At 31.7% G+C, this 22,900-nt stretch overlaps 2 protein-coding genes across 2 annotated transcripts; both read left to right on the forward strand.

The window, feature by feature from the left end:
* The first annotated feature begins 7,694 nt into the window (after nucleotides 1-7,694).
* LOC108217257 (two-component response regulator ARR10-like) lies at nucleotides 7,695-9,986 on the forward strand. Its single transcript, XM_017390094.2, has 7 exons — nucleotides 7,695-7,758; nucleotides 8,307-8,462; nucleotides 8,688-8,924; nucleotides 9,005-9,085; nucleotides 9,174-9,250; nucleotides 9,452-9,579; nucleotides 9,770-9,986. Exons 1-7 carry the CDS (start codon nucleotides 7,695-7,697, stop codon nucleotides 9,984-9,986), a joined length of 960 nt encoding a protein of 319 aa, XP_017245583.2.
* Nucleotides 9,987-16,209: 6,223 nt separating this feature from the next.
* On the forward strand, nucleotides 16,210-18,409 carry LOC108217258 (two-component response regulator ARR10-like). The gene is made up of 8 exons (XM_017390095.2): nucleotides 16,210-16,291; nucleotides 16,795-16,950; nucleotides 17,176-17,412; nucleotides 17,493-17,573; nucleotides 17,662-17,738; nucleotides 17,875-17,928; nucleotides 18,015-18,084; nucleotides 18,180-18,409. The coding sequence occupies exons 1-8, from the start codon at nucleotides 16,210-16,212 to the stop codon at nucleotides 18,407-18,409; spliced, it is 987 nt and encodes a 328-aa protein (XP_017245584.2).
* The last annotated feature ends 4,491 nt before the right edge of the window (nucleotides 18,410-22,900 follow it).

Consider the following 22,900-nt stretch of genomic DNA (forward strand, 5'->3'; position numbering starts at 1 on the left):
TATAGTGAGACGATCATTAGTTTCATAATTTTGTGAGTATGCCTCGTGGTCTTGTCGACCGCTCTATATGAGCATCTTAGGAAGGGGAGAGCTCTTCGATTGAGATGGACATCGATAAATACTATATTATTTAGTCATTGTGATCTTAGTCATATTAATTGTATTTATGCCATTATTATCACTTATACGGAAAGAAATATAGTGCGAACTTTAAAGTCGTGAAATGATTTTCCACTTTTGAGATGTATATTATTATATCATTCTTATAATATTGGAAATTATGTGGTGAATTTCATGGTGTCTTATAGATCACATATACAAAATTCAATTCACTCCTTTTTAAATATATAACAAACTCATTATACATTTATGTATTATAAAAATTGAAATAAATAAATATATGAATAGTTTCTTAATAGATGTCATAAAATGGTATTTATCTAGTGATATATTTTAAATGTGGGACATGTAATCCAATTAAGATGATGTGGTTTTAAGGGAGATCTGATAAAATATTTTAAAGTCATATATTTTTTATTTAATTGTAAACAATTTCACTTTTTTATTTATAACTATATGCTACGTTTCCGACGTTTAACATGAGTATCATTTGGGAGTAGGCATAATAAATTCAGTTGAACAATAATTTCACTGACTAAAAAGCTGCCACTCAGAACATTGTAGATAGAGATATATAATGATATAATTAAAAGCAAATTTGTGGATCCACAAAGCAAGCTGGTATAAAATGGGGTTAAATGGCGTTTTGGTCACTTAACTGACCGGAAACTTGCAACTGGGTCATTCAACTCAAAAAACTTTCAGTCACATCATTATACTCTTAAAAATTTTCATTCAGATCACTGGCCGTTACACTGCGTTAAAAATCTGACGGAAAGCTGACTAAGTGTGGTGACTTGGCTTAAATAAATTCACCGTGGCATGCACAGTCACCTGAAGCGGCATTTTGGTCACTCAACTGACTACAAACTTGCAATCAGGCACTACGCCATAGATGGGCAAATAAGACACTCAAAAACTGTTACCTTAGACCGTTTTTATGTTGCAATAGACCTAATGTAACGGAAAAACACCATTTCATCCGCTAGTGCTACCATTGCTATCTAATGTAATACTTGGATTATCAAGTGTAACACTGAAAAAAGCATTACGTTAGAGATATAAGGCAACACTAGATTAACCAAATGTAACACTAATTCAGTGTTACCTTAATTTATGGAAAAATGATGTGGCACCCACTTGGCTAGACTGCCATATCATCAGGGGGACCCATTGCCACGTGGACTGCCACGTCAGCATGTGAGACCCACTGACAAGTCATCACGTGTGACCCACCTGCCATGTCAGCATGTGGGGCCCACTGGCCACATGGACCGACTCATCATCATGTGGGGCCCACATGCCACGTGAACTGACCCATCAGCATGTGCTAATGTAACACTTGTTTCTTATGGCTAATGTAACAGGTTTTAATGTAATGTAACGCTAAGTGCAATTAAACTTGCAACAGTAATAATAATAGCTAATGTAACATTAAATTATTAAAAAATCTGAAATATATTGTTTGTAAATACATTAATTCCATTATCAAACCAACATTCAATACAACAAAAATGCCAAAATACAAAATTAACTAGTCCATACTTCATTTCAAACAATTCAATACACCCACTTCGCCAAATATAACTTAATATCTGTATCTATACACTCTGGAAAATCTATTGTCCCATTCCCATCAGCATCAACCTCATTGATCATATCTTGAAGCTCAGCCTCTATTGGATTCTGTCCCAAGGACCTCATCACTATTCCAAGCTCCTTGGTAGTGATACAACCTGCAACAAAGTTGTTTGCAATCACAACACGTTTGACCAGGTATTACTATACCAAGATTCAAGCACTGTATAATATTTGAACTACAAGATCGAAATAGGTAAAGATAATTACAGTTACATATAATACAACAAGCAATAAAAGTAAATATAGGCATATATTAGGGACCAAATGACGAATATGCTTCCCACCACTTTAAAAATGAGCTCCTAGGTACTTACTCTGCCCTTCCTATGTAATACATGTTCAAGAAAAAGAAAAGCTATATCATGAATGGTTCACATCCTTAAAACCAACTAAAAAAGGTCATCTCCATATATGTCTATCTTGTGCTTGGTAAAAGAGTGAAAATATGGTAGTGCAACAACGTTTTAAAAGTTTATTTTAAGGCAAGTACTTTCATGATAAATTTTACCGCATAGTCAGCGTCATCTGTAATACTTCAACTGATATATAGTGATTGAAGATTTATTGTCTAAAATTTACAGAAGAAATGCTGCTGGCTTGCTAATTTTCTTGATCCACGAATGAAGGATACAGTTAAATTTCTTAGTAAATAAACCTGGTACAATTGGATATGGTAATAAGCTAAGTTATGAGAAATGCATACAACCAGGCAATTTCAAATTTGCATGAAACAACATTTAAACTTGACTAATCTGTAGATAAATTAGCATCACTTAAAGATTGTAGTCAGAACCTCAGAGGAGCAAATCATCTACTTATCAGTTTTCATCAATGAATTTCAGAGAAACATCTTTAGATTCTATTCCAATTTTTGGCATGTGTAGGGCATCATCTAATTTATATGAGAGATGAGTGGATCGCATCAACCTTTTCATGAATGAGATATTATTTAACAAACCAGTCCAGGATCCTGACCATCTTCGTATACTTGACTTTCCAGTTTCCATGTTACTGATCAGAATTTAGGAATGCTCCAATATTAACAATATAAATATGTATCGGGGATTCAAACTAAAAATTATTCATTAAAACATTAATTGAGATGAAAATCAAACAATTGGCAAGTGCTTGAGTTTAGCAATTTCAGATAAGCACAGTTTATTTATCATCTTAAATCTATTCTACAAGAAGCTCAAAACACTTATAATCTTGTTAGCTTTACAGGAACAATTCCCTTTCTTATCCACAGGTTACTTGAAACTAACAAAACAACACATAAATGCACCATCATTACTCATTTCAATCAGAACAAATATAATATCAACAAAAAGAAAAGTGGGGAAAGAGGCAGAAACAAATATATACTTATTACTCTCTAAACAAAACTAAATGATATCACACATACTATATATAAAAATAATCTTGCATATCATATCTAAACTATCAATAACCTATTTGCACAATCCCATCAAGAAAGAACAGAAAGAAATCATAACTTTATCATCAAAAACAACCGGGTAAGATCAATCAAGGACTCGAGAAAAAAAATTAGAAAAACACATACCACTTATATCCAGAAACTAACACTTGCTCACGTCACAAGATTTAAAAGGGTCACCAAAACTTCATCCAAAATCTAAAAAAAAAATTGAAAAAATTTAATTAAAAAACACACACACAGCTGAAGAACATACCAGGGAGATGTGAACAGGAAGGGTGCGATCAAACCTCCTGTTCGAGTTATCAATCCGATCAAACCTCTCCGCCGTCTCGAACCTGAGATGATGAACCCAGCACAATCAAAAATCCCCAAATAGTAGCCCCAATTTGAAACCCTAATTACCTGCACAATCAAAAACAATTGATTAATACCACCTGTACACTACATCGAAACTAATCATACAAAAATCAAAGATAAAGAACTATTCATGACTGAATCCCTTCGATTTAGACTTCTCTTGGGCTTCGATTTAAGCTAAATACATTCGGGAAAATACAAACCCAGACTTCTGTTTAAAGTTACTAGTTACAATTACTCTGCTTTAACGAAGATGAGGAAATTGAGTGAGAGTTTTCCGAGATTTGAGAGAGGCAGTGAGGTTCAGAGTGAGGGAGGCTGAAAGTCGCAAGCAAGATATGATTAAAATTTGAGGCGAGAGGAAGACTTGCCGGGGAATATTTGGTTTTGGGGGGAAACTTGCCGCTCCTTTTTAGTGTAAATTTTGGGGAAAAGTTTATTCTTTTCATTTTTAATTTACTAATATAAATATTTAAATCTGAAATTAATTTTAAAATTATTTATTTCTCTGTAACATATTTAAGATTTATCATGTAAGATATTTGTAAATTATTATATATTATATATTATATGTTTTGTTTTTATATATAATATATAAAAATGTAATTATCTTAACTTTTTATGTTATGATCAAAATACGATCCGGGCATTGTATTTTTTGATTACTTTTTCCCTACACCAAAAAAGTCGTTTACTAACATCCGTACAGTTGGATCGTCGAGAAAATCGATTAAAAAAATCAAACAACGAATATGTGAGTCGACCCGTTAACTGAACTCCATCCTGTCACACGAAAACAGTTACGATCCGACTACGATCTGGGCATTGTATTTTTTGATTATTTTTTTTACAACATTCAAAAGGTCGTTTATTAACATCCGTACGGTTGGATCATCGATAAAATCGATTAAAAAAAATCAAACAGTGAATATGTGAGTCGACCCGTTAACTGAACTCTATCCTGTCACACGAAAACAGTTACGATCCGACTACGATCCGGGCATTGTATTTTTTGATTATTTTTTTCCAACATTAAAAAGGTCGTTTATTAGCATCCGTACGGTTGGATCGTCGAGAAAATCGATTAAAAAAAAATCGAACAGTGAATATGTGAGTCAACCCGTTAACTGAACTCTATCCTGTCACACGAAAACAGTTACGATCCGACTACGATCCGGGCATTCTATTTTTTGATTATTTTTTTCCAACATTAAAAAGGTCGTTTATTAGCATCCGTACGGTTGGATCGTCGAGAAAATCGATTAAAAAAAATCGAACAGTGAATATGTGAGTCGACCTGTTAACTGAACCCTCCTGTCACACGAAAAAAGTTACGATCTGACTACGATCCGGGCATTATATTTTTTGATTATTTTTTCCCGGCATTAAAAAGGTCGTTTATTAACATCCGTACGGTTGGATCGTCGAGAAAATCGATTAAAAAAATCGAACAGTGACTATGTGAGTCGACCCGTTAACTGAACCATATCCTGTCACCCGAAAACAGTTACGATCCACATGGGTTTTTAATTAATTATTTAATAATAATTAAATTAATTAATTATATAATTAGTAATAATATTATTAATTAATTCACAAGTGCAGGGCTCACATGGGTGATTAATTAATTATTTAATAATTAATTAATTATTTATAAATTAATTAAATATATAATTATATATTTAGAAAACTGTATATTTAAATACATAAAATATTTTTACAACCCTTCAATTAATTAAACCCAATTGGTACGTTTTTTAAAATTTATTACAATTATTTTTAAAATGAATCATATTGAAACCTAGGTAATGGATGAAATGGGCCAGATAAGTATAATTTTGTATGGTGCCCAACAAAGAAAAGAACCAATTGTATATTAGTTATGCAAATGTTTTAACAAATAGGATGCTGGTGGAGTGGTTTGTATCAACTTTTGTTAAGTGTAAGGTCAAGGGTTCAATTCCCCTGGCCTCAAAAATTTGTGATATCTTTTTTTACCAAAGATAGGGTACCACTGCCACGTCAGCAGTAGTGGGACCCACCACTGCCACGTCAGCAGTGGTGGGACCCACACTGCCACGTCAGCAGTGGTGGGCCCCACCACTGCCATGTCAACAGTAGTGGAGCCAAGGTGTGGGACCCACCACTGCCACGTCAGCAGTAGTGGGACCCACCACTGCCACGTCAGCGGTGTTGGGGCCCAATGAAAATAATTATTCAAATATTTTTAATCCACAAGTGTGGGGCCCACACGTGGGGGCCATTTAATTTTTTGGCCCAGTCCCTAAAGTAACAGTAGCACTGTAACAGGAAGGCAAACGTAATACTTTTGCTGATGTGTACAGCTGTGGGTCCCAAATCAGCTGACGTGTACAGTTGTGGGGCCCATTGAAAATAATTATGAATTAAAATATTAGCATAGTAGTAATGGGAAGTGTTACAACATGATTGATCTAACGTAACACTAGCATACGACTGTAACACAAACGCTCTAAAGTAACAATTGGTAGGGATGCAATGTAACATTGAATTGCTTAATGTTACGGTAGGTCCAAAAAGTATGCCTATTGTAACACAAAATTGGCATTACATTAGAAAAGTGTCTTATTTGCCCATCTATGGTGTAGTGAGGTCATCAAACTCAAAAAACTTTCATTAGGTCACTTATCATAATATCTGTTAAAAATTGAAGAAAAAAAAAAGAATTAAAAGTTATCATGCAACATCTTTTTTCCTCTCTTACAAATTTCAAAACTTGTTAACAAATGAAACAAATACACACACATAAAATCAATAGTTTCACCCACAAAAACTTAATCTTTGTTTATCTCTTATCGTTTTATATATCTTAAGGCCATTTTGGAAAAACTTTTAAGAGAGAAAAATAGGTGTTGCATGATAGCTTTTAATTCTCTTTTTTTTCCAGTTTTTAACGGATATTATGATAAGTGATCTAAATGAAAGTTTTTTGAGTTTGATGACCAGATTACAAGTTTGTAGTTAGTTGAGTGACCAAAATGCCTCCTCAGCTGACTGTACATGCCACGACGGATTTATTTAAGCTAAGTCACGATGCTTAGTCAGCTTTCCGTCAAATTCTTAACGGAGTGTAACAGCCAGTGACCTGAATGAAAATTTTTAAGAGTATAATGATTTGACTAAAAGATTTTTGAGTTGAATGATCCAATTGCAAGTTTCTAGTCAGTTGAGTGACCAAACCGCCATTTAACCCGTATAAAATGTAGCGTAGGTATAGAAGTCTAAATGCATGAAATTAATTTTCATATCCATAAGAAATGAGTGTAAAGATATGCGGGAGTATGATTTAGGAGTAGGTGTAATAAATTCACTAAATAAAAAAATCTCCCTCATAACATTGTAGCTAGAGATATATATAAGCCGTGTTTGGAAATTAAAGGTTTGGGGTAAAATTAGAGGTTTGGGGTGTTTTAGAGGTTTGGTCACTTCAATCCGCTAATGTTATTGTATGATAGTTAGCGGATTGAAATAGAGGTTTGGGCTCAGAAAACTAATTTTCAAAAAGACCACTTTGAGGAGTTTTTTGGGTTAGAGGTTTTGGTATATGTCATAAAAAACTAATCAACGAGCTATTTACCAAACGATTTTACAAGAAATCGGTAATTTAATCCGCTAGCCGAAACATCTATTTCAATCAGCTAGTCAAAACATCTAATTCAATCCGCTGACAGTTAACCGCTAACTCCCGAATAGGACCATAATGAAATAATCAAATGTAAATTTGTGGGTAGTCACAAAACAAGATGGTATAAAATGTAACGTCCGTGTAAAAGTCCAAATGCATGAAATTAATCTCCATATTAATAAGAAATGAGTGTAAGATATCTCGAAGATTGTTTCATTAAATTTAAAATTAGATGGAACATTACATTTATTTCAACCGAGTAATTTCTAACCATTAACCCCATAACTGAAATTAATTTACAGACAACTCTACACAGCTATAAATTGGGGGAAGGGATTCTTGTGTTGCTACAGTCAACTAGCTAGAAGTATTCTCTTCCCTTAATAATATTAAGGAAAGCAAATGTATAAAATTTTTCAATAATTGTTTCAATAATTATACACATCAAAGGAAATGATTCGAATATTAGTGATGGACGACGATCTAAAGGGTTTATTAGTCGCCAAAGCGGCGGTCCAGAGATGTAGTTATGAAGGTCTAGTTTACTCATCAACTTTATAAACTTTTCAAATAGAAAGTTTTCATTCGTGTGATTCAAACTGTTTTCTTTTGAATGTATAGGCTGGCCATCTTCTTGGTACTTTATTTTAGCATAATCTTCTGAATCAATTTTATAAACAGGCAACACATAATATAGATAATGTGTGTATATTATTGTGGTCGGGAGTAATATTGTTCGACAATCGTCATCTAAAATATTGATCGAATTCTTGCTTAATAGCTAGTATAATCACAAGGCGGTATACTAAACTTAAGAAATTCTAGTTAGTATATTGAAAACATTATCATCGAATACCATTTAAAATTTGGTCTTGATTTATTCAAAGTTTATTAGATTCAAAAGATTTGTAGAAATTCTTTTATTATTAATCAATAACATATCAATAGATAAATAGATGCATGTATGTGTGTATATAATTTTTTTATTAGTATACGTGTTTGGAAGTTTTACCTCTCAGTATATCAGTGACAATTTTTAGAAAATAATCATCTCTTGATGACTGTTTTTACTATGAATTGCAGTGACGGCTGTGACTCATGCGGCCCTAAGCCTACTGGAGCAGAAAGATGAAAGGGAAAGACCATATGATATGGTCTTAGCTGATGTGCACATGCCTGTGATGGATGGCTGTGAACTCTTGCGACGTGTTAATGGAGAGTTTAATTTACCCGTTGTCCGTAAGTGTCTCTGCATTGTTTTTACTATTAATTGTTTTTTGACAGAGTCTCTGCATTGTTTCTTAATATCATGTTATTTATGTTTTATATTTTTACGAATTGAATGAATATATTAAAAGTGTACACATTGATTTCACTTCTGATTGAGAAATGAACTGTTTTCTTTTAGTCATATATTGAATTATGTTAAAGTTTGCTAATAAACATTAAACTTGTGATCAACAGTGATTTCTGCTGATGATATGACGAATGTTATCCGCAAAGGGCTTCGACTAGGGGCACTTGCATTCGTGGTAAAGCCAATGATAATTGATCAAGAAAAATTAATGTGGCAACATTGCATAACATGGAAGAATAGGGAAAGACATGCTTGGAGACAATTCAATCAAGCTAATATACCCAGAATAAGCATTTTCTCGTCTTCTAGTTCTGGTTCAACTATGGAGGATTATAACCCTAGCGGTTAGAAACCCCTAAATTATTATTTATAATATGTTTATATATAGTATAGTATAAATGATGCGTTGTTGGCTTTGACACAGAAAGGATAGGTAACAAAGCTAATTGGATCTCAAACCTCCACAATCGTATTGTGGAAGTTCTGTTAATCCTTGGTCCTAAAGGTAAGTCATACATTGACTTTTGCATATCAACCGCAAGACTTAACAGTACATATCGTCTCAAAAGTAATTACAATTCTGAACAATGCAGAGTCTGTTACAAAAAAAACTGTTGAAATGACGAATGTACCATGGCTAACCAGGGAACAAGTGGCTAGCCACCTTCAGGTTTTCGAAAATGACCCTTATTGTATATGCCTATGTTGCACAATTACAGAGATTTTAAAAGTTAAATTAAATAGCACATTTGGTTAGCAAATCAACAACATTCTAATGTACGTATGCTAGCTTAAGACAATATGACTTTCAATTGTATTATACTTACTTTTCACTATGGTAAAATTTTTGGGACTGACATGTGAAATGCAGAAATTCCGGAAGTTTTTGGATAAGGTTATGGATGGTACGACAAGTTTTGAACAAGGTAGAAATCAGTGGGTCGACTATCATTATTACTCGAGCATTGTCGGTGGAAATCCAAACCAGATTTTGCTTGGGTAACTTCTACAGAAGAGAAGGACGGGCAAGTCGGCAGCTCCCATCAAAGTTTCCCAGCCATTACTCCCATACATCGAAGCTGGTAAGTTAATTAATAACATATTTTCATACTCAGAAGTGGTATATATCTTAATTTTATACATGCCTAAGATTACAATTACTTTTAATTTGTGCAGAGTCTTCTTTCAGCTGGTATATTACAATGTCGATTACAAACAACCATGCCTCTTCTTCTATGAATGTAGCTACACTGACACCAGAATTTGGTGGAGTGGCTTTTGAAAGTGCTGAGAACGTAGTTACAACTGTACAGGGGATTGGTGGTGTACCCTTTGGAAGTGCTGGACATATGAATGTGGAATATCAGATGAGCTCTTATGAAAAATTAACACGGATTTTGATTTAGGCATAAAAATTTAATTTGTTAGTAGTATTCAATTAAAATTATTTGAAGAGTAATACCATGTACCCGGAATCTTATCCCAATTTTTTTCCCAAATTATGTGGAAACTAGTGCTGAATTTTAATTGAATAGTTTATGTACATATACAGGATTTTATTATTATTAATTTGAGTAAAACTGACCAAATATTCTCAGCTGATATTTAGTTAAAAGACTGTAAACAATTTTTGGTTACTTAGCATTTTCCTATTTGAAAGAGTAAAGTTATGTACCCCAAATTTTTTTCACAAATTACATGACAGATAAATGGTTGATATTAATTGGATGGTTTATGTGAATGCATGAAATCACATTATTATTAATATAAGTAAAATCAATCAAATATTGCAACTTAGGATCTTAAAAAAAAATGGGAACAATTTTTGGCTAAATAACATTTTCCTACTTGAGAGAGTAATGCTATGTACCCGAAATCGTGTCTCAAATTCTTTATCTAAATAACGTAACAAACAAAAGACTTATTACAATTGGATGATTTATTTGCATACATGAAATTTTATTATTATTTAATATGAGTGTAACCAATCAAATATTACTATCATATTTTATGTTTTTAGATTTTTTCCCAATCATGAGAATTTAAAAAATTGTGTTTAAATCCTATCACCTGCTCTGTCGTTTCAAATTACCTATCCACCATATAAATTGGCAAAATGTTTGAAATTAGCCGCGCGTTTTAATTTGTATTTTGTTATTTATGTTTTTGATTTCAACTATATAGCACTTAAATTTAATTTTACATATTATATTTGGTCAATATAAGAAATATATTTTTGAATGAATTTTTTTATAAAAAAACAAATTTTCCTAATATGCTTGATTTTGTTAAAAGTGATTTATAATTTAAAACCGCGAGAAGATATAATCTATTAAAAGTAAAAATTTGTTTCTAACTTATAAAATCTAAATAAAATATATATTTTTGTTTAATATATTTTATTTAATTGATTAAAATAATAATTATTATTAAATATAGAATTTGTTGATAGTGTGAATGGATATACGAATAGATTACATTTTAAATTTATTATATTTTTATCATATAAAAATTCTCTCATCTTTTCGTTCCATCGAAATTAACACGATGCATATTAAACATGTGAGACGTGTGAGATATAACGGCTCTGGTTAATTACTTGTTCATGTTATACACATGCATACTCAATTTATTTGAATTTAAATGTTTCACTTGCATTGTAAATCGAACAATATTATTGGGACATTAGTGCAGTCATGATCTCATATATATATTGTACACTACAGTTATACATAGAACGAAGGCACAAATGTAGCTTAACTTCATTGATCATAGTACTTCACAAGTTCATATTACACCGATCAACTAAATGATTCGACATACTTGTGCAACTATAACATGCACTTTCAGCGGTTCTTCATCCATGGACTTCCTTCACCTGCAAAAATCAAAATCATCAATTTACATAAAATCAGGTCTTACATTATAGGAGTGATGTATAGATGTCAATATATAGTAAACGATTCAACAAATAACAATGACTGCTTACATGAGGATTCGCTTTTGCATTTGGAGGAGGCCCTCCAGGAGGGCTTGTATGCGGATCATGATAATCAATATCATATAGTCTTGTATTCGAAGGAGGGCTTCCAGGAGGACTTGTATGCGGATCATGATAATCAATATCATATAACGCTGCTGCAGGATCCAACCGTCCTGCCCATATAAAAATTTGTTAACAAAAAATTGGATCAAATGCATAACAAACTACATTACTAGCTCATATATGATTGCTAAAATTGGACTATATATAGAGGAGAAAATATAACCGACCTGCTGACAGACATGGAGTTACCGCCAAGAGGAGAAAAACAAAGCACAGGTTGATATCATTACGAGTACTGGTGAGCGCCATAAGTTATCCAGAAACAACTTACTCAAACTACAACTGTTAGAAAGAAAGCTAGTTTTAGTATTGCATAACTAGAGAGAGGACTGATACTTATATAAGGTGATGAGAAGAGGATTTGAAGGGCCGGAACATGTTACTACATGTGAAACTTTTCAGTTGAGAATTGAAACCGTCGCCCACAGAATAGCTGAATATGCCTGGAAACTTTAGCCTGTTAAATGTTTTACTGCAACCAATTTTGTCGCTAAGCTATTCGATCCAAATATTTTTTACGATTTTATAAAAAATATTCATTAATATCCATTAATATCTTGAGGTATTCAATTGGGATTTTAAAACATTTTTTTGCATTCATGAAATCCGAGGGTATTCGATTAGGATTGTTTGAAATCCATTAATATCTTGAGGTATTCAATTGGGATTTTAAATTATGCTACAAAATCTGGTTGTATTCAATTGAGATTTTAAATTATGCTTTAAAATCCGATGGTATTCAATTGGGATTGTTTAAAATCCACTAAAATCTGATGGTATTCAAATGCTGATATATTTTTTTTCATTTCATAAAATGATGGATTTTGTGGCATTCTTCGGTGTATTTTAAGTTTTTTGAAATCCCATCAAAATCAATGGGATTTTGAAGCATTGTACCTAAATCTTATCAACTCTGCGACATTTTATCAAGAATCCGCACAAAATCAAAATCGCATACAATCCATTAAAATCCATAGACTAAAAACAATCCATTAAAATCTCAATCGAATACACCCCCTATAAGACTTTTTCATTTCAAATATTTAGGAAAAACAAATTAGAATCGAGATATCCAGTTAAATGTCTAAATTTTAATAAAATCTGGTAATAATTAACACATATTTTGATTTAGGCATAAAATTTTAATTTGGTAGTAGTATTCAATTAAAATTATTTAAAGAGTAATACTATGTACCTCGTTCTCTCGTTATAGTTCACATAACCAAAGCATCTCAAACCTTATTTTTCTCTCTAACCGCTCATCTTTCTTTTTCCTTTGCTTAGCAGCCGTCGAGGCTTTCACCGGATCTCTACCGGTGGAAAGTTCTCATGAGCTCCCGTGAAGTCGGGGCTATGAGCGGACCCGATGAATACTAGGAAAGAAAGAGTAAAGTAGTACTTGACTTGGTCGTGAAAGGGTCGACAGAGTAGCAGAGGAAAATAGTGTAGACTTTGTAATGTTGATTGCATCACTAGATACTATCCAACAAATCATTAAAAGTTTTGATAATGAACATTTCCTTTAAATTGATGAATTATTTGGATTGATCGTAATATTATTGTAATAATTAATTTATTGGCATTTTATTATACTAGTCATTGAATGGTGATTTTTTACAAATATTGAAACTTGTGCTATCAAGTGTTGCAAATTAATCTGATATAAACTTGCTGAGCACAAGTTGCTATTTAAAATACTTTTAAATACTTAAGTGTGAAATAGTGATGAGCACTTCAGTCAAAGAACAAAAAGCACGTATAGTGAGACGATAATTAGTTTTATAATTTTCTGAGTATGACTCGTGTCTTGTCGACCGCTCTATATGAGCATCTAAACCTCTTCGATTGAGATGGACATCTATAAATACAATATTATTATTTAGTCATTGTGATCTTAGTTATAGTAATTGTATTATGCCATTATTATCACTTATACGGAAAGAAATATAGTGCGAACTTTAAAGTCGTGAAATGATTTTCCACTTTTGAGATGTATATTATTATATCATTCTTGTAATATTGGTAATTATGTGGTGAATTTCATGGTGTCTTATAGATCATATATACAAAATTCAATTCACTCCTATTTAAATATATAACAAACTCACTATACATATATGTATTATAAAAATTGAAATATATAAATATATGAATAGTTTTTTTTAACAAATATCATAAAATTGTATTTATCTGTGATATTTTTTAAATGTGGGACATGTAATCCAATTAAGATGATGAGGTTTTAAGGGAGATATGATAAAATATTTTAAAGTCATATATTATTTATTTAATCGTAAACAATTTCACTTTTTTTTAATAACTATATGCTACATTTCCGACATTTAACAGGAGTATCATTTGGGAGTAGGCATAATACATTCAGTTGAACAATAATTTCACCGACTAAAAAGCTGCCATTCAGAACATTGTAGATAGAGATAAATGATATAATTAAAAGCAAATTTGTGGGTCCACAAAGCAAGCTGGTATAAAATGGGGTTAAATGGCGTTTTGGTCACTCAACTGACCGAAACTTGCAACAGGGTCATCCAACTCAAAAAACTTTCAGTCACACCATTAGACTTTTTAAAATTTTCATTCAGGTTACTGGCCGTTACACTCTGTTAAAAATCTGACGGAAAACTGACTAATTAGCGTGGTGACTTGGCTTAAATAAATCCACTGTGGCATGTACAGTCACCTGAAGCGGCATTTTGTTCACTCAACTGACTACAAACTTGGAATCAGGTCATCAAACTCAAAAAACTTTCATTTATGTCACTTATCATAATATCCGTTATAAATTGAAAAAAGAAAAAAATTAAAAGCTATCATGCAGCACCTTTTTTCCTCTCTTAAAAATTTTAAAACTTGTTAACAAATGAAACAAATACACACACATAAAATCAATAGTTTCACCAACAAAAACTTAATCTTTGTTTATCTCTTATCGTTTTATATATCTTAAGGCCATTTTGGAAAAACTCATTAAATTTTTGATGGACTTTATTTGTAAACTTCATACTTATCAAAAATTACTTATTTGTAAACTTCACACTTATTAAATTTTTGATGGACTTTATTTGTAAACTTCATCTCTTATAAAAAAAAATTTAATGAGTTTTTCCAAAATGCCCTTAAGATATATAAAATGATAAGAGATAACCAAAGATCAAGTTTTTGTGGGTGAAACTATTGATTTTATGTGTGTGTATTTGTTTCATTTGTTAATAAGTTTAATTCAAAATTTTTAAGAGAAGAAAAAAGGTGTTGCATGATAGCTTTTAATTCTTCTTTTTTTTCAATTTTTAACGGATATTATGATAAGTGACCTAAATGAAAGTTTTTGAGTTTGATGACCAGATTGCAAGTTTGTAGTCAGTTGAGTAACCAAAATGCCTCTTCAGCTAACTATACATGCCACGATGGCTCTATTTAAGCTAAGTCGCGACGCTTAGTAAGTTTTTCGTCAAATTCTTAACAGAGTGTAACGACCAGTGACTTGAATGAAAATTTTTAGTGACTGAAAGATTTTTGAGTTGGATGACCCAATTGCAAGTTTCCGGTCAGTTGAGTGACCAAACCGTCATTTAATCCGTATAAAATGTAACGTATGTATAGAAGTCCAAATGCATGAAATTAATTTTCATATCTATATGAAATGAGTGTAAAGATATGCGGGAGTATCATTTGGGAGTAGGCGTAATGAATTCAGTTGAACAATAAATTCACTAAATAAAAAACTCTCCCTCATAACATTGTAGCTAGAGATATATATAGGCCGTGTTTGGAAATTAAAGATTTGGGGTAAAATTAGAGGTTTGGGGTGTTTTAGAGGTTTGACCACTTCAATCCGCTAATGTTAGTGTTTGAAGTTGGCAGATTGAAATAGAGGTTTGGGCTTAGAAAACTAATTTTCAAAAAGCCACTTTGAGTAGTGTTTTGGGTTAGAGGTTTTGGTATATGTCATAAAAAAACTAATCAACGAGCTATTTACCAAACGATTTTACAAGAAACCGGTAATTTAATCCGCTAGTCGAAACATCTATTTCAATCAGCTAGTCAAAACATCTAATATAATCTGCTAAGCTAATCGCTAACTCCCAAATAGGGCCATAATGAAATAATCAAAAGTAAATTTGTGGGTAGCGACAAAACAAGATGGTGTAAAATGTAACGTCTGTGTAAAAGTCCAAATGCATGAAATTAATTTCCATATCAATAAGAAATGAGTGTATGATATCTCGAAGATTGTTTCATTAAATTTAAAGTATTCATATGAAAATAAAATCTTGTAAAATTAGATGGAACATTACATTTATTTCAACCGAGTAATATCCAACCATTAACCCCATAACTGAAATTAATTTACAGACAACTCTACACAGCTATAAATTGGGGGAAGGGATTCTTGTATTGTTACAGTCAACTCGTTAGAAGTACTCTTCCCTTGATAATATTAAGGAAAGCAAATGTATAAAAATTTTCAATAATTGTTCCAATAATTATACACATCAAAGGAAATGATTCGAATATTAGTGGTGGACGACGATCTAACAGGTTTATTAGTCGCCGAAGCGGCGGTCCAGAGATGTAGTTATGAAGGTCTAGTTTACTCATCAACTTTATAAACTTTTCAAATAGAAAGTTTTCATTCGTGTGATTCAAACTGTTTGCTTTTGAATGTATAGGCTGGCCATCTTCTTGGTACTTTATTTTAGCATAATCTTCTGAATCAATTTTATAAACAGGCAACACATAATATAGATAATGTGTGTGTATTATTGTGGTCGGGAGTAATATTGTTCGACAATCGTCATCTAAAATATTGATCGAATTCTTGCTTAATAGCTAGTATAATCACAAGGCAGTATACTAAAGTTAAGAAATTATTAATTTTTATCATCAAATACCATTTAAATTTGGTCTTGATTTATTCAAAAGAATTGTAGGAATTATTTTATTATTAATCAATAATATATAGATAGATGGATGTATGTATATGTTTTTTTATTAGTTACGTGTTTGGAACTTCTACCTCTCAGTATATTAGTGACAATTTTTAGAGATAATCACCCCCTGATGACTGTTTTTACAATGAATTGCAGTGACGGTTGTCACTCATGCGACCCTAAGCCTACTGGAGCAGAAAGATGAAAGGAAAAGACCATATGATATGGTCTTAGCTGATGTGCATATGCCTATGATGGATGGCTTTGAACTCTTACGACGTATTAATGGAGAGTTTAACTTACCCGTTGTCCGTAAGTGTCTCTGCATTGTTTTTACTATGAATTGTTTTTTGACAGAGTCTCTGCATTATTTCTTAATATCATGTCATTTATGTTTTATATATTTACGAATTGAATGAATAAATTAAAAGTTTACACATTGATTTCACTTCTGATTGGGAAATGAATTGTTTTCTTTTAGTCATATATTGAATTATGTTAAAGTTTGCTAATAAACATTAAACTTGTGATCAACAGTGAATTCTACTGATGATAGGACGAATGTTATCCGCAAAGGGCTTCGACTAGGGGCACCTGCATTCGTGGTAAAGCCAATGATAATTGATCAAGCAAAAATAATGTGGCAACATTGGATAACATGGAAGAATAGGGAAAGACATGCTTGGAGACAATTCAATCAAGCTAATATACCCAGAATAAGCATTTTCTCGCCTTCTGATTCTGGTTCAGCTATGGAGGATTATTACCCTAGAGGTTAAAAACCCCTAAATTATTATTTATAATATGTTTATATATAGTATAGTATAAATGATGCGTTGTTGGCTTTGACACAGAAAGGATTGGTAATAAAGCTAATTGGACCTCAGACCTCCACAACTGTTTTGTGGAAGTTTTGTTAATCCTTGGCCCTAAAGGTAAGTCATAAATTGAATTTTGCATATCAACCGCAAGACTTCACAGTACATATCAACTCAAAAGTAATTACAATTTCGAATAATGCAGAGTCTGTTCCCAAACAAATTGTTGAAATGATGAATGTACCATGGCTAACCAGAGAACAAGTGGCTAGCCACCTTCAGGTTTTCGAAAATGACCCTTATTGTATATGATTATGTTGCACAATAACAAATTAAAAGTTAAATTAAATAGCACATTTAGTTAACAAATCAACAACATTGTAATATATAATTTTTGGGACTAACATGTGAAATGCAGAAATTCCAGAAGTTTTTGGATAAGGTTATGGATGGTACGACAAGTTTGCACAAGGTAGAAATCAGTGGGTCGACTATCATTATTACTCGAGCATTGTTGGTGGAAATCCAAACCGAATTTTGCTTGGGCAACTTCTGCAGAAGAGAAGGACGGGCAAGTCGGCAGCTCCCATCAAAGTTTTCCAGCCATTACCCTCATACATCGAAGCTAGTAAGTTAATTAATAACATATTTTCATACTCGGAAGTGGTAATGTATCTTAATTTTATACATACCTAAGATTACAATTACTTTTAAATTGTGCAGAGTCTTCTTTCAGCCGGTATATTATAATGTCGATTGCAAACAACCATGCCTCTTCTTCTGTGAATGTAGCTACACTGACACTAGGATTTGGTGGAGTGGCTTTTGAAAGTGCTGAGAACGTAGTTACAACTGTACAGGGGATTGGTGGTGTACCCTTCGGAAGTACTGGACATATGAATGTGGAATATCATATGAGCTCTTATGAAAAATTAACACAGATTTTGACTTAGGCATAAAAATTTAATTTGGTAGTAGTATTCAATTAAAATTATTTGAAGAGTAATACTATGTACCCGGAATCTTATCCCAATTTCTTTCTCAAATTATGCGGAAACTAATGCTGAATTGTAATTGAATAGTTTATGTCAAAGCTTGTAAAAATCGGAAATCGGTCCAACTCGGTTTGGTTCCGGAAAAATGAGTACTCGAAACTCGGGAGAGTACTCAGAATAAGTTATCGGATAACTAATCGGGTATTTTTTTAATTAATTTTTTCTCTCATATATAGTTATATACTAATTAATTATAAAACTATCTAATAATATTAATATTTTAATAACACGCTTGAAATAGTGAAGTTCAAATAAAAGTTACTTGTTTGATAGTTTTTGACATAATAATCATTCACAAGTTTTAATGATAAAACACATATACTTTCTAATTAATGTCAATAATTTGCAAAAAAAGACCAAAACATATATAAATTTATGTTTAGTCTCATTGATAATTTTCAAATAAAATAATAAAAAATTGATAAGTCAAACTCGGATTTGACCTCGAGTACTCGAAGTCAAACCGAGTGCTGACCGATTTTTTAATAAATCGGTTTTGAACCCGATTACTCGGAACTCGGATCGGACGAGAGGTTAAAAACGAGTACTCCGAATGGGTACTCGGCCGACTCGGCGATTTTTAGAACACTGACTCACACTTTATGTGCATATATAGGATTTTATTATTAAAAAAATGTAAACAATTTTTGGTTGATTAGCATTTTCCTATTTGAAAGAGTAATGTTATGCCCCCCAAATCTTTTTCCAAATTTTTTTTCACAAATTACATGACAGATAAATGGTTGATATTAATTGGATAGTTTATGTGAATGCATGAAATCACATTATTATTAATATAAGTAAAATCAATCAAATATTGCCACTTAGGATCTTTAAAAAAATTGGGAACAATTTTTGGCTAAATAACATTTTCCTACTTGAGAGAGTAATGCTATGTACCCGAAATCATGTCCCAAATTTTTTATCTAAATAACGTGACAAACAAATGACTTATTATAATTGGATGATTTATTTGCATACATGAAATTTCATCATTATTAATGTGAGTGTAACCAATCAAATATTACTATCATAATTTATGTTTTTAGCTTTTTTCCCAATCATGAGAATTAAAAAAATTGTGTTTAAATCCTATCATCTATCATCTGCTCTGTCGTTTCAAATTACCTATCCACCATATAAATAGGCAAAAATTTTAAAATTAGCAATTCATTTTAATTTGTATTTTGTTATTTATGTTTTTGATATCAATTATATATCACTTATATTTAATTTCTATTTATAAAATTAACTATATTTTACATATCATATTTGGTCAATATAAGAAATATATTTTTGAATGAATTTTCTTATAAAAAATAAATTTTCCTAATATGCCTGATTTTGTTAAAAGTGATTTATAATTTAAAACCCCGAAGATATAATCTATTAAAAGTGAATTTTTTTTTAACTTATAAAATCTAAATGAAATATACTCCCTCTGTCCCATTTAATTCTATACGTTTCTTTTTCAATGCTCGACACACACTTCAATGCTCTTGTAAAATATAGATCTATAACTTATTTTTTTAAAAAAAATTCTGAATAAAAATGTAACATTCAAACTTTTATTCAGAAAAAAATCCTAAAAATAAGTTATAGAACTATACTTTATACTTTACAGGAGTATTAAAGTCCGTGCCGCGTCCCCGTCCCCAATGTATACAACTCAAAGGGGACAGAGGGATTATATTTTTGTTAGCTGAGAAATCTTGGGATCAAGAAAATTAAGATTGTCACCGAAATCAAGTTGGTTGCGACGACTTTTCGTTGGAATTCATCCTAATAGATGGCTGAAATATAAGTTAGGTTCACTATTGCAATGAAATTTAGGATTTCTCTGTAGGTTTCTCACTCTGAAAAATCGTCAATGCCAACAATATGTGTATGTACAGCGGATCAAGTCATATATAGTCCTTGCTGTCTAAGAAATCTACTAGAATTTGGTTTTTCACTTCAACCGCCTTTCTAGCATCGGCTTAAGCCTCGAAACTTGTTAGTTGATCCACGACTTTTTGAATCACACTCGAACTTGGATTTTCCCCGAGCTTAAGATATTCCTTGACTTACCCGAATTGATAGTGTGCGCATTACTCCTCAATGGAAGTGGCTCACCATAGTATAGAGCATGGCCTTTTAATTTCGATGACACAACCCAACTATGTCTAAAAACGTCCCATAAATATGAAATGACTTTTCTCGCCTTTCTAATCTTGATCAACCAAATTAAGTTGTTCAAATATATAATTTCCTTTCAATCAAAGCACTTTCTAAATGTTGAGAACCAGTCCATCAAAAATTTCAAGATGATAGTTCTAATATCATATTGAGATTGAGTCTATGTAAAATTTTAAAGTATTAAAGGAATGTCCTAATTGAATCTTATGCTATATTTGTAAGCATGCCAAATATACGGGGGTCCTCACATACTAAGCAATCTCGACCCAAAATCATCTCTTCAGTTTTTGAGTAGGCTTAATTCATCAAAGTGAGTTCATATCAAATTTTGAATATAATATTATTATTTTTTTGATAAAAAATATAATATTTTTGAGTTGCTATTACTATGATGCATGTATAGGCCTGTAAACGGATCGGATTTGGATCGGATCTAGCTAAATCCATATCCTAATCCATTTAAATTTATCGGATTCGGATCGGATCGGATCAAAAGTCAGATATTTTACAAGTCAATCCATATCCGGTCCACTCGGATCATGGATAATCGGATCGGAGCCCCGATCCACTAAAAATTATGAAATATATTTTTTCACCGTGAACAATGTTTTAACTTACATACAAAAAAAGTGATATTTTCTAACTATATTAATTCATAAACTTTAACGTAATAGGTAAAAAAAACTAATAAAGCAGTATTTAATAAAAACTTTGTTGGTTGTTCCTATAAAAACTTCAACATAGAATTTATCAAGTAAATGGAAAATAATAAATAAGTTGCTTAATACTTTTGGAGGAAGCAAATTATGATTTGCTCCTCTATTAATAAGGATTAAAATCGATATATATGTCTTAAATACGGAACCAGGTGATTGAGGAGGTTTTCAGTGGAAGAGTTAGCTCCTGTGTTTATACTCACTCTACATAAAAAAAGAGTGATTATTAGATTAACCGGATAACAAGAGTGAGAGTCATGTCAAGGATTAGGAGCGGCTGATCAATTATAAGAAAATATGATTAGGGTTTTGTCTTGTATCTTTAGAAATTTTTATTTTGTATGTAATATATTAATAATAATATATTATATTATAATACAATATAATATAAAATATATAATATAGTTAAGCATGAATCGGATCGGATCGTTAACAGATCGGATTTGACCATATCCATATCCATTCTTTATCGGACCGGATTATTATCGGATCGGATTATTAACAGATCAGATTTTTTAAATAAGGATCCATATCCATTTATTTAACCACGGATCGGACCGGGTTGGATCGGATATACAATTCATTTACAGGCCTATGCATGTACAGCGTACAGGCGTTTTACTTTTTATTTTTCAAACTAATGCATGATCAAAATTACCGTGACGCTCCACTTCATGCATTAAGATTGCCGTAAGCACTAGCTTGGAAATTCGTTCCGTTATCATCAATTGGAGGCACAGCTTTCACACTTTAACAGTTTACTAATTTAGTGACTTGCTCTCCTTTTTAATGACTTTTCTACTTTTATTGACTTTTCTACGCTCATTGTATAACTTACACCGTATTATACAGAAATGGTGTGATATTTTATAAATTTTATCTATATTTTAAACTTCTAATATATAACAATAAATTATAATTTAAATAACAAAATTTCTAATTTAGATATTGAATAGCTAGATACAGAAATAGAAATTGTTTACATTTAACGATCTATTTAATTTAACACCTAACATTTATACATTATCTTACGAAACTATCAATAAACCAATCAAAATTTTATTATTTTCACTTCAGTTATATAATAGTACACATTATTGTCTTTGGAATCTCTTTGTTTGAAAAAAATTGTGTATTTCACAATTAAAAAGTAAAAAAGCAAAAAAAATAATTTTATTTATACAAGCATATCACTTAAAATAAGAAAAATAACACATAAAAAAGGAGGGAGTATCAGTTACATTATCGTTTCAGTGTTTCCTGATAGTTAAAAATTGGATATAATTTTTTTTCACTAAGAATCAGGGCCTGTTTGTTAATGAGAAGTAGCCTTCTGCTTTTCTTCTTGACCCGTTTGTGTAAAGAAGTAGAAGCAAGCTGAGAATCCTACCTTCTCTCTCACAGCTTCTGCTTCTTTTCCAAACACTTTATTAACTTATTTACTTCTCACTTCTGCTCCACTTCTTTAGTTTAAGCAAGAAATCACTCCTTTTAA

The sequence above is a fragment of the Daucus carota genome, chromosome 4 (genome assembly GCF_001625215.2).
Source record: "Daucus carota subsp. sativus chromosome 4, DH1 v3.0, whole genome shotgun sequence".
Classification (NCBI taxonomy): Eukaryota; Viridiplantae; Streptophyta; class Magnoliopsida; order Apiales; family Apiaceae; genus Daucus; species Daucus carota.

What these genes read in the sequence shown, in the direction of transcription:
- LOC108217258 (XM_017390095.2), top strand. Translation starts at nt 16,210, where the DNA reads ATGATTCGAATATTAGTGGTGGACGACGATCTAACAGGTTTATTAGTC. An exon ending in CCAGAGATGTAGTTATGAAG is followed by an intron (nt 16,292 to 16,794) that starts GTCTAGTTTACT and finishes AATGAATTGCAG; the next exon opens with TGACGGTTGTCACTCATGCG. An exon ending in GTTAATCCTTGGCCCTAAAG is followed by an intron (nt 17,574 to 17,661) that starts GTAAGTCATAAA and finishes CGAATAATGCAG; the next exon opens with AGTCTGTTCCCAAACAAATT.
- LOC108217257 (XM_017390094.2), top strand. Translation starts at nt 7,695, where the DNA reads ATGGACGACGATCTAAAGGGTTTATTAGTCGCCAAAGCGGCGGTCCAG. An exon ending in GTTAATCCTTGGTCCTAAAG is followed by an intron (nt 9,086 to 9,173) that starts GTAAGTCATACA and finishes TGAACAATGCAG; the next exon opens with AGTCTGTTACAAAAAAAACT. An exon ending in AAGTGGCTAGCCACCTTCAG is followed by an intron (nt 9,251 to 9,451) that starts GTTTTCGAAAAT and finishes TGTGAAATGCAG; the next exon opens with AAATTCCGGAAGTTTTTGGA.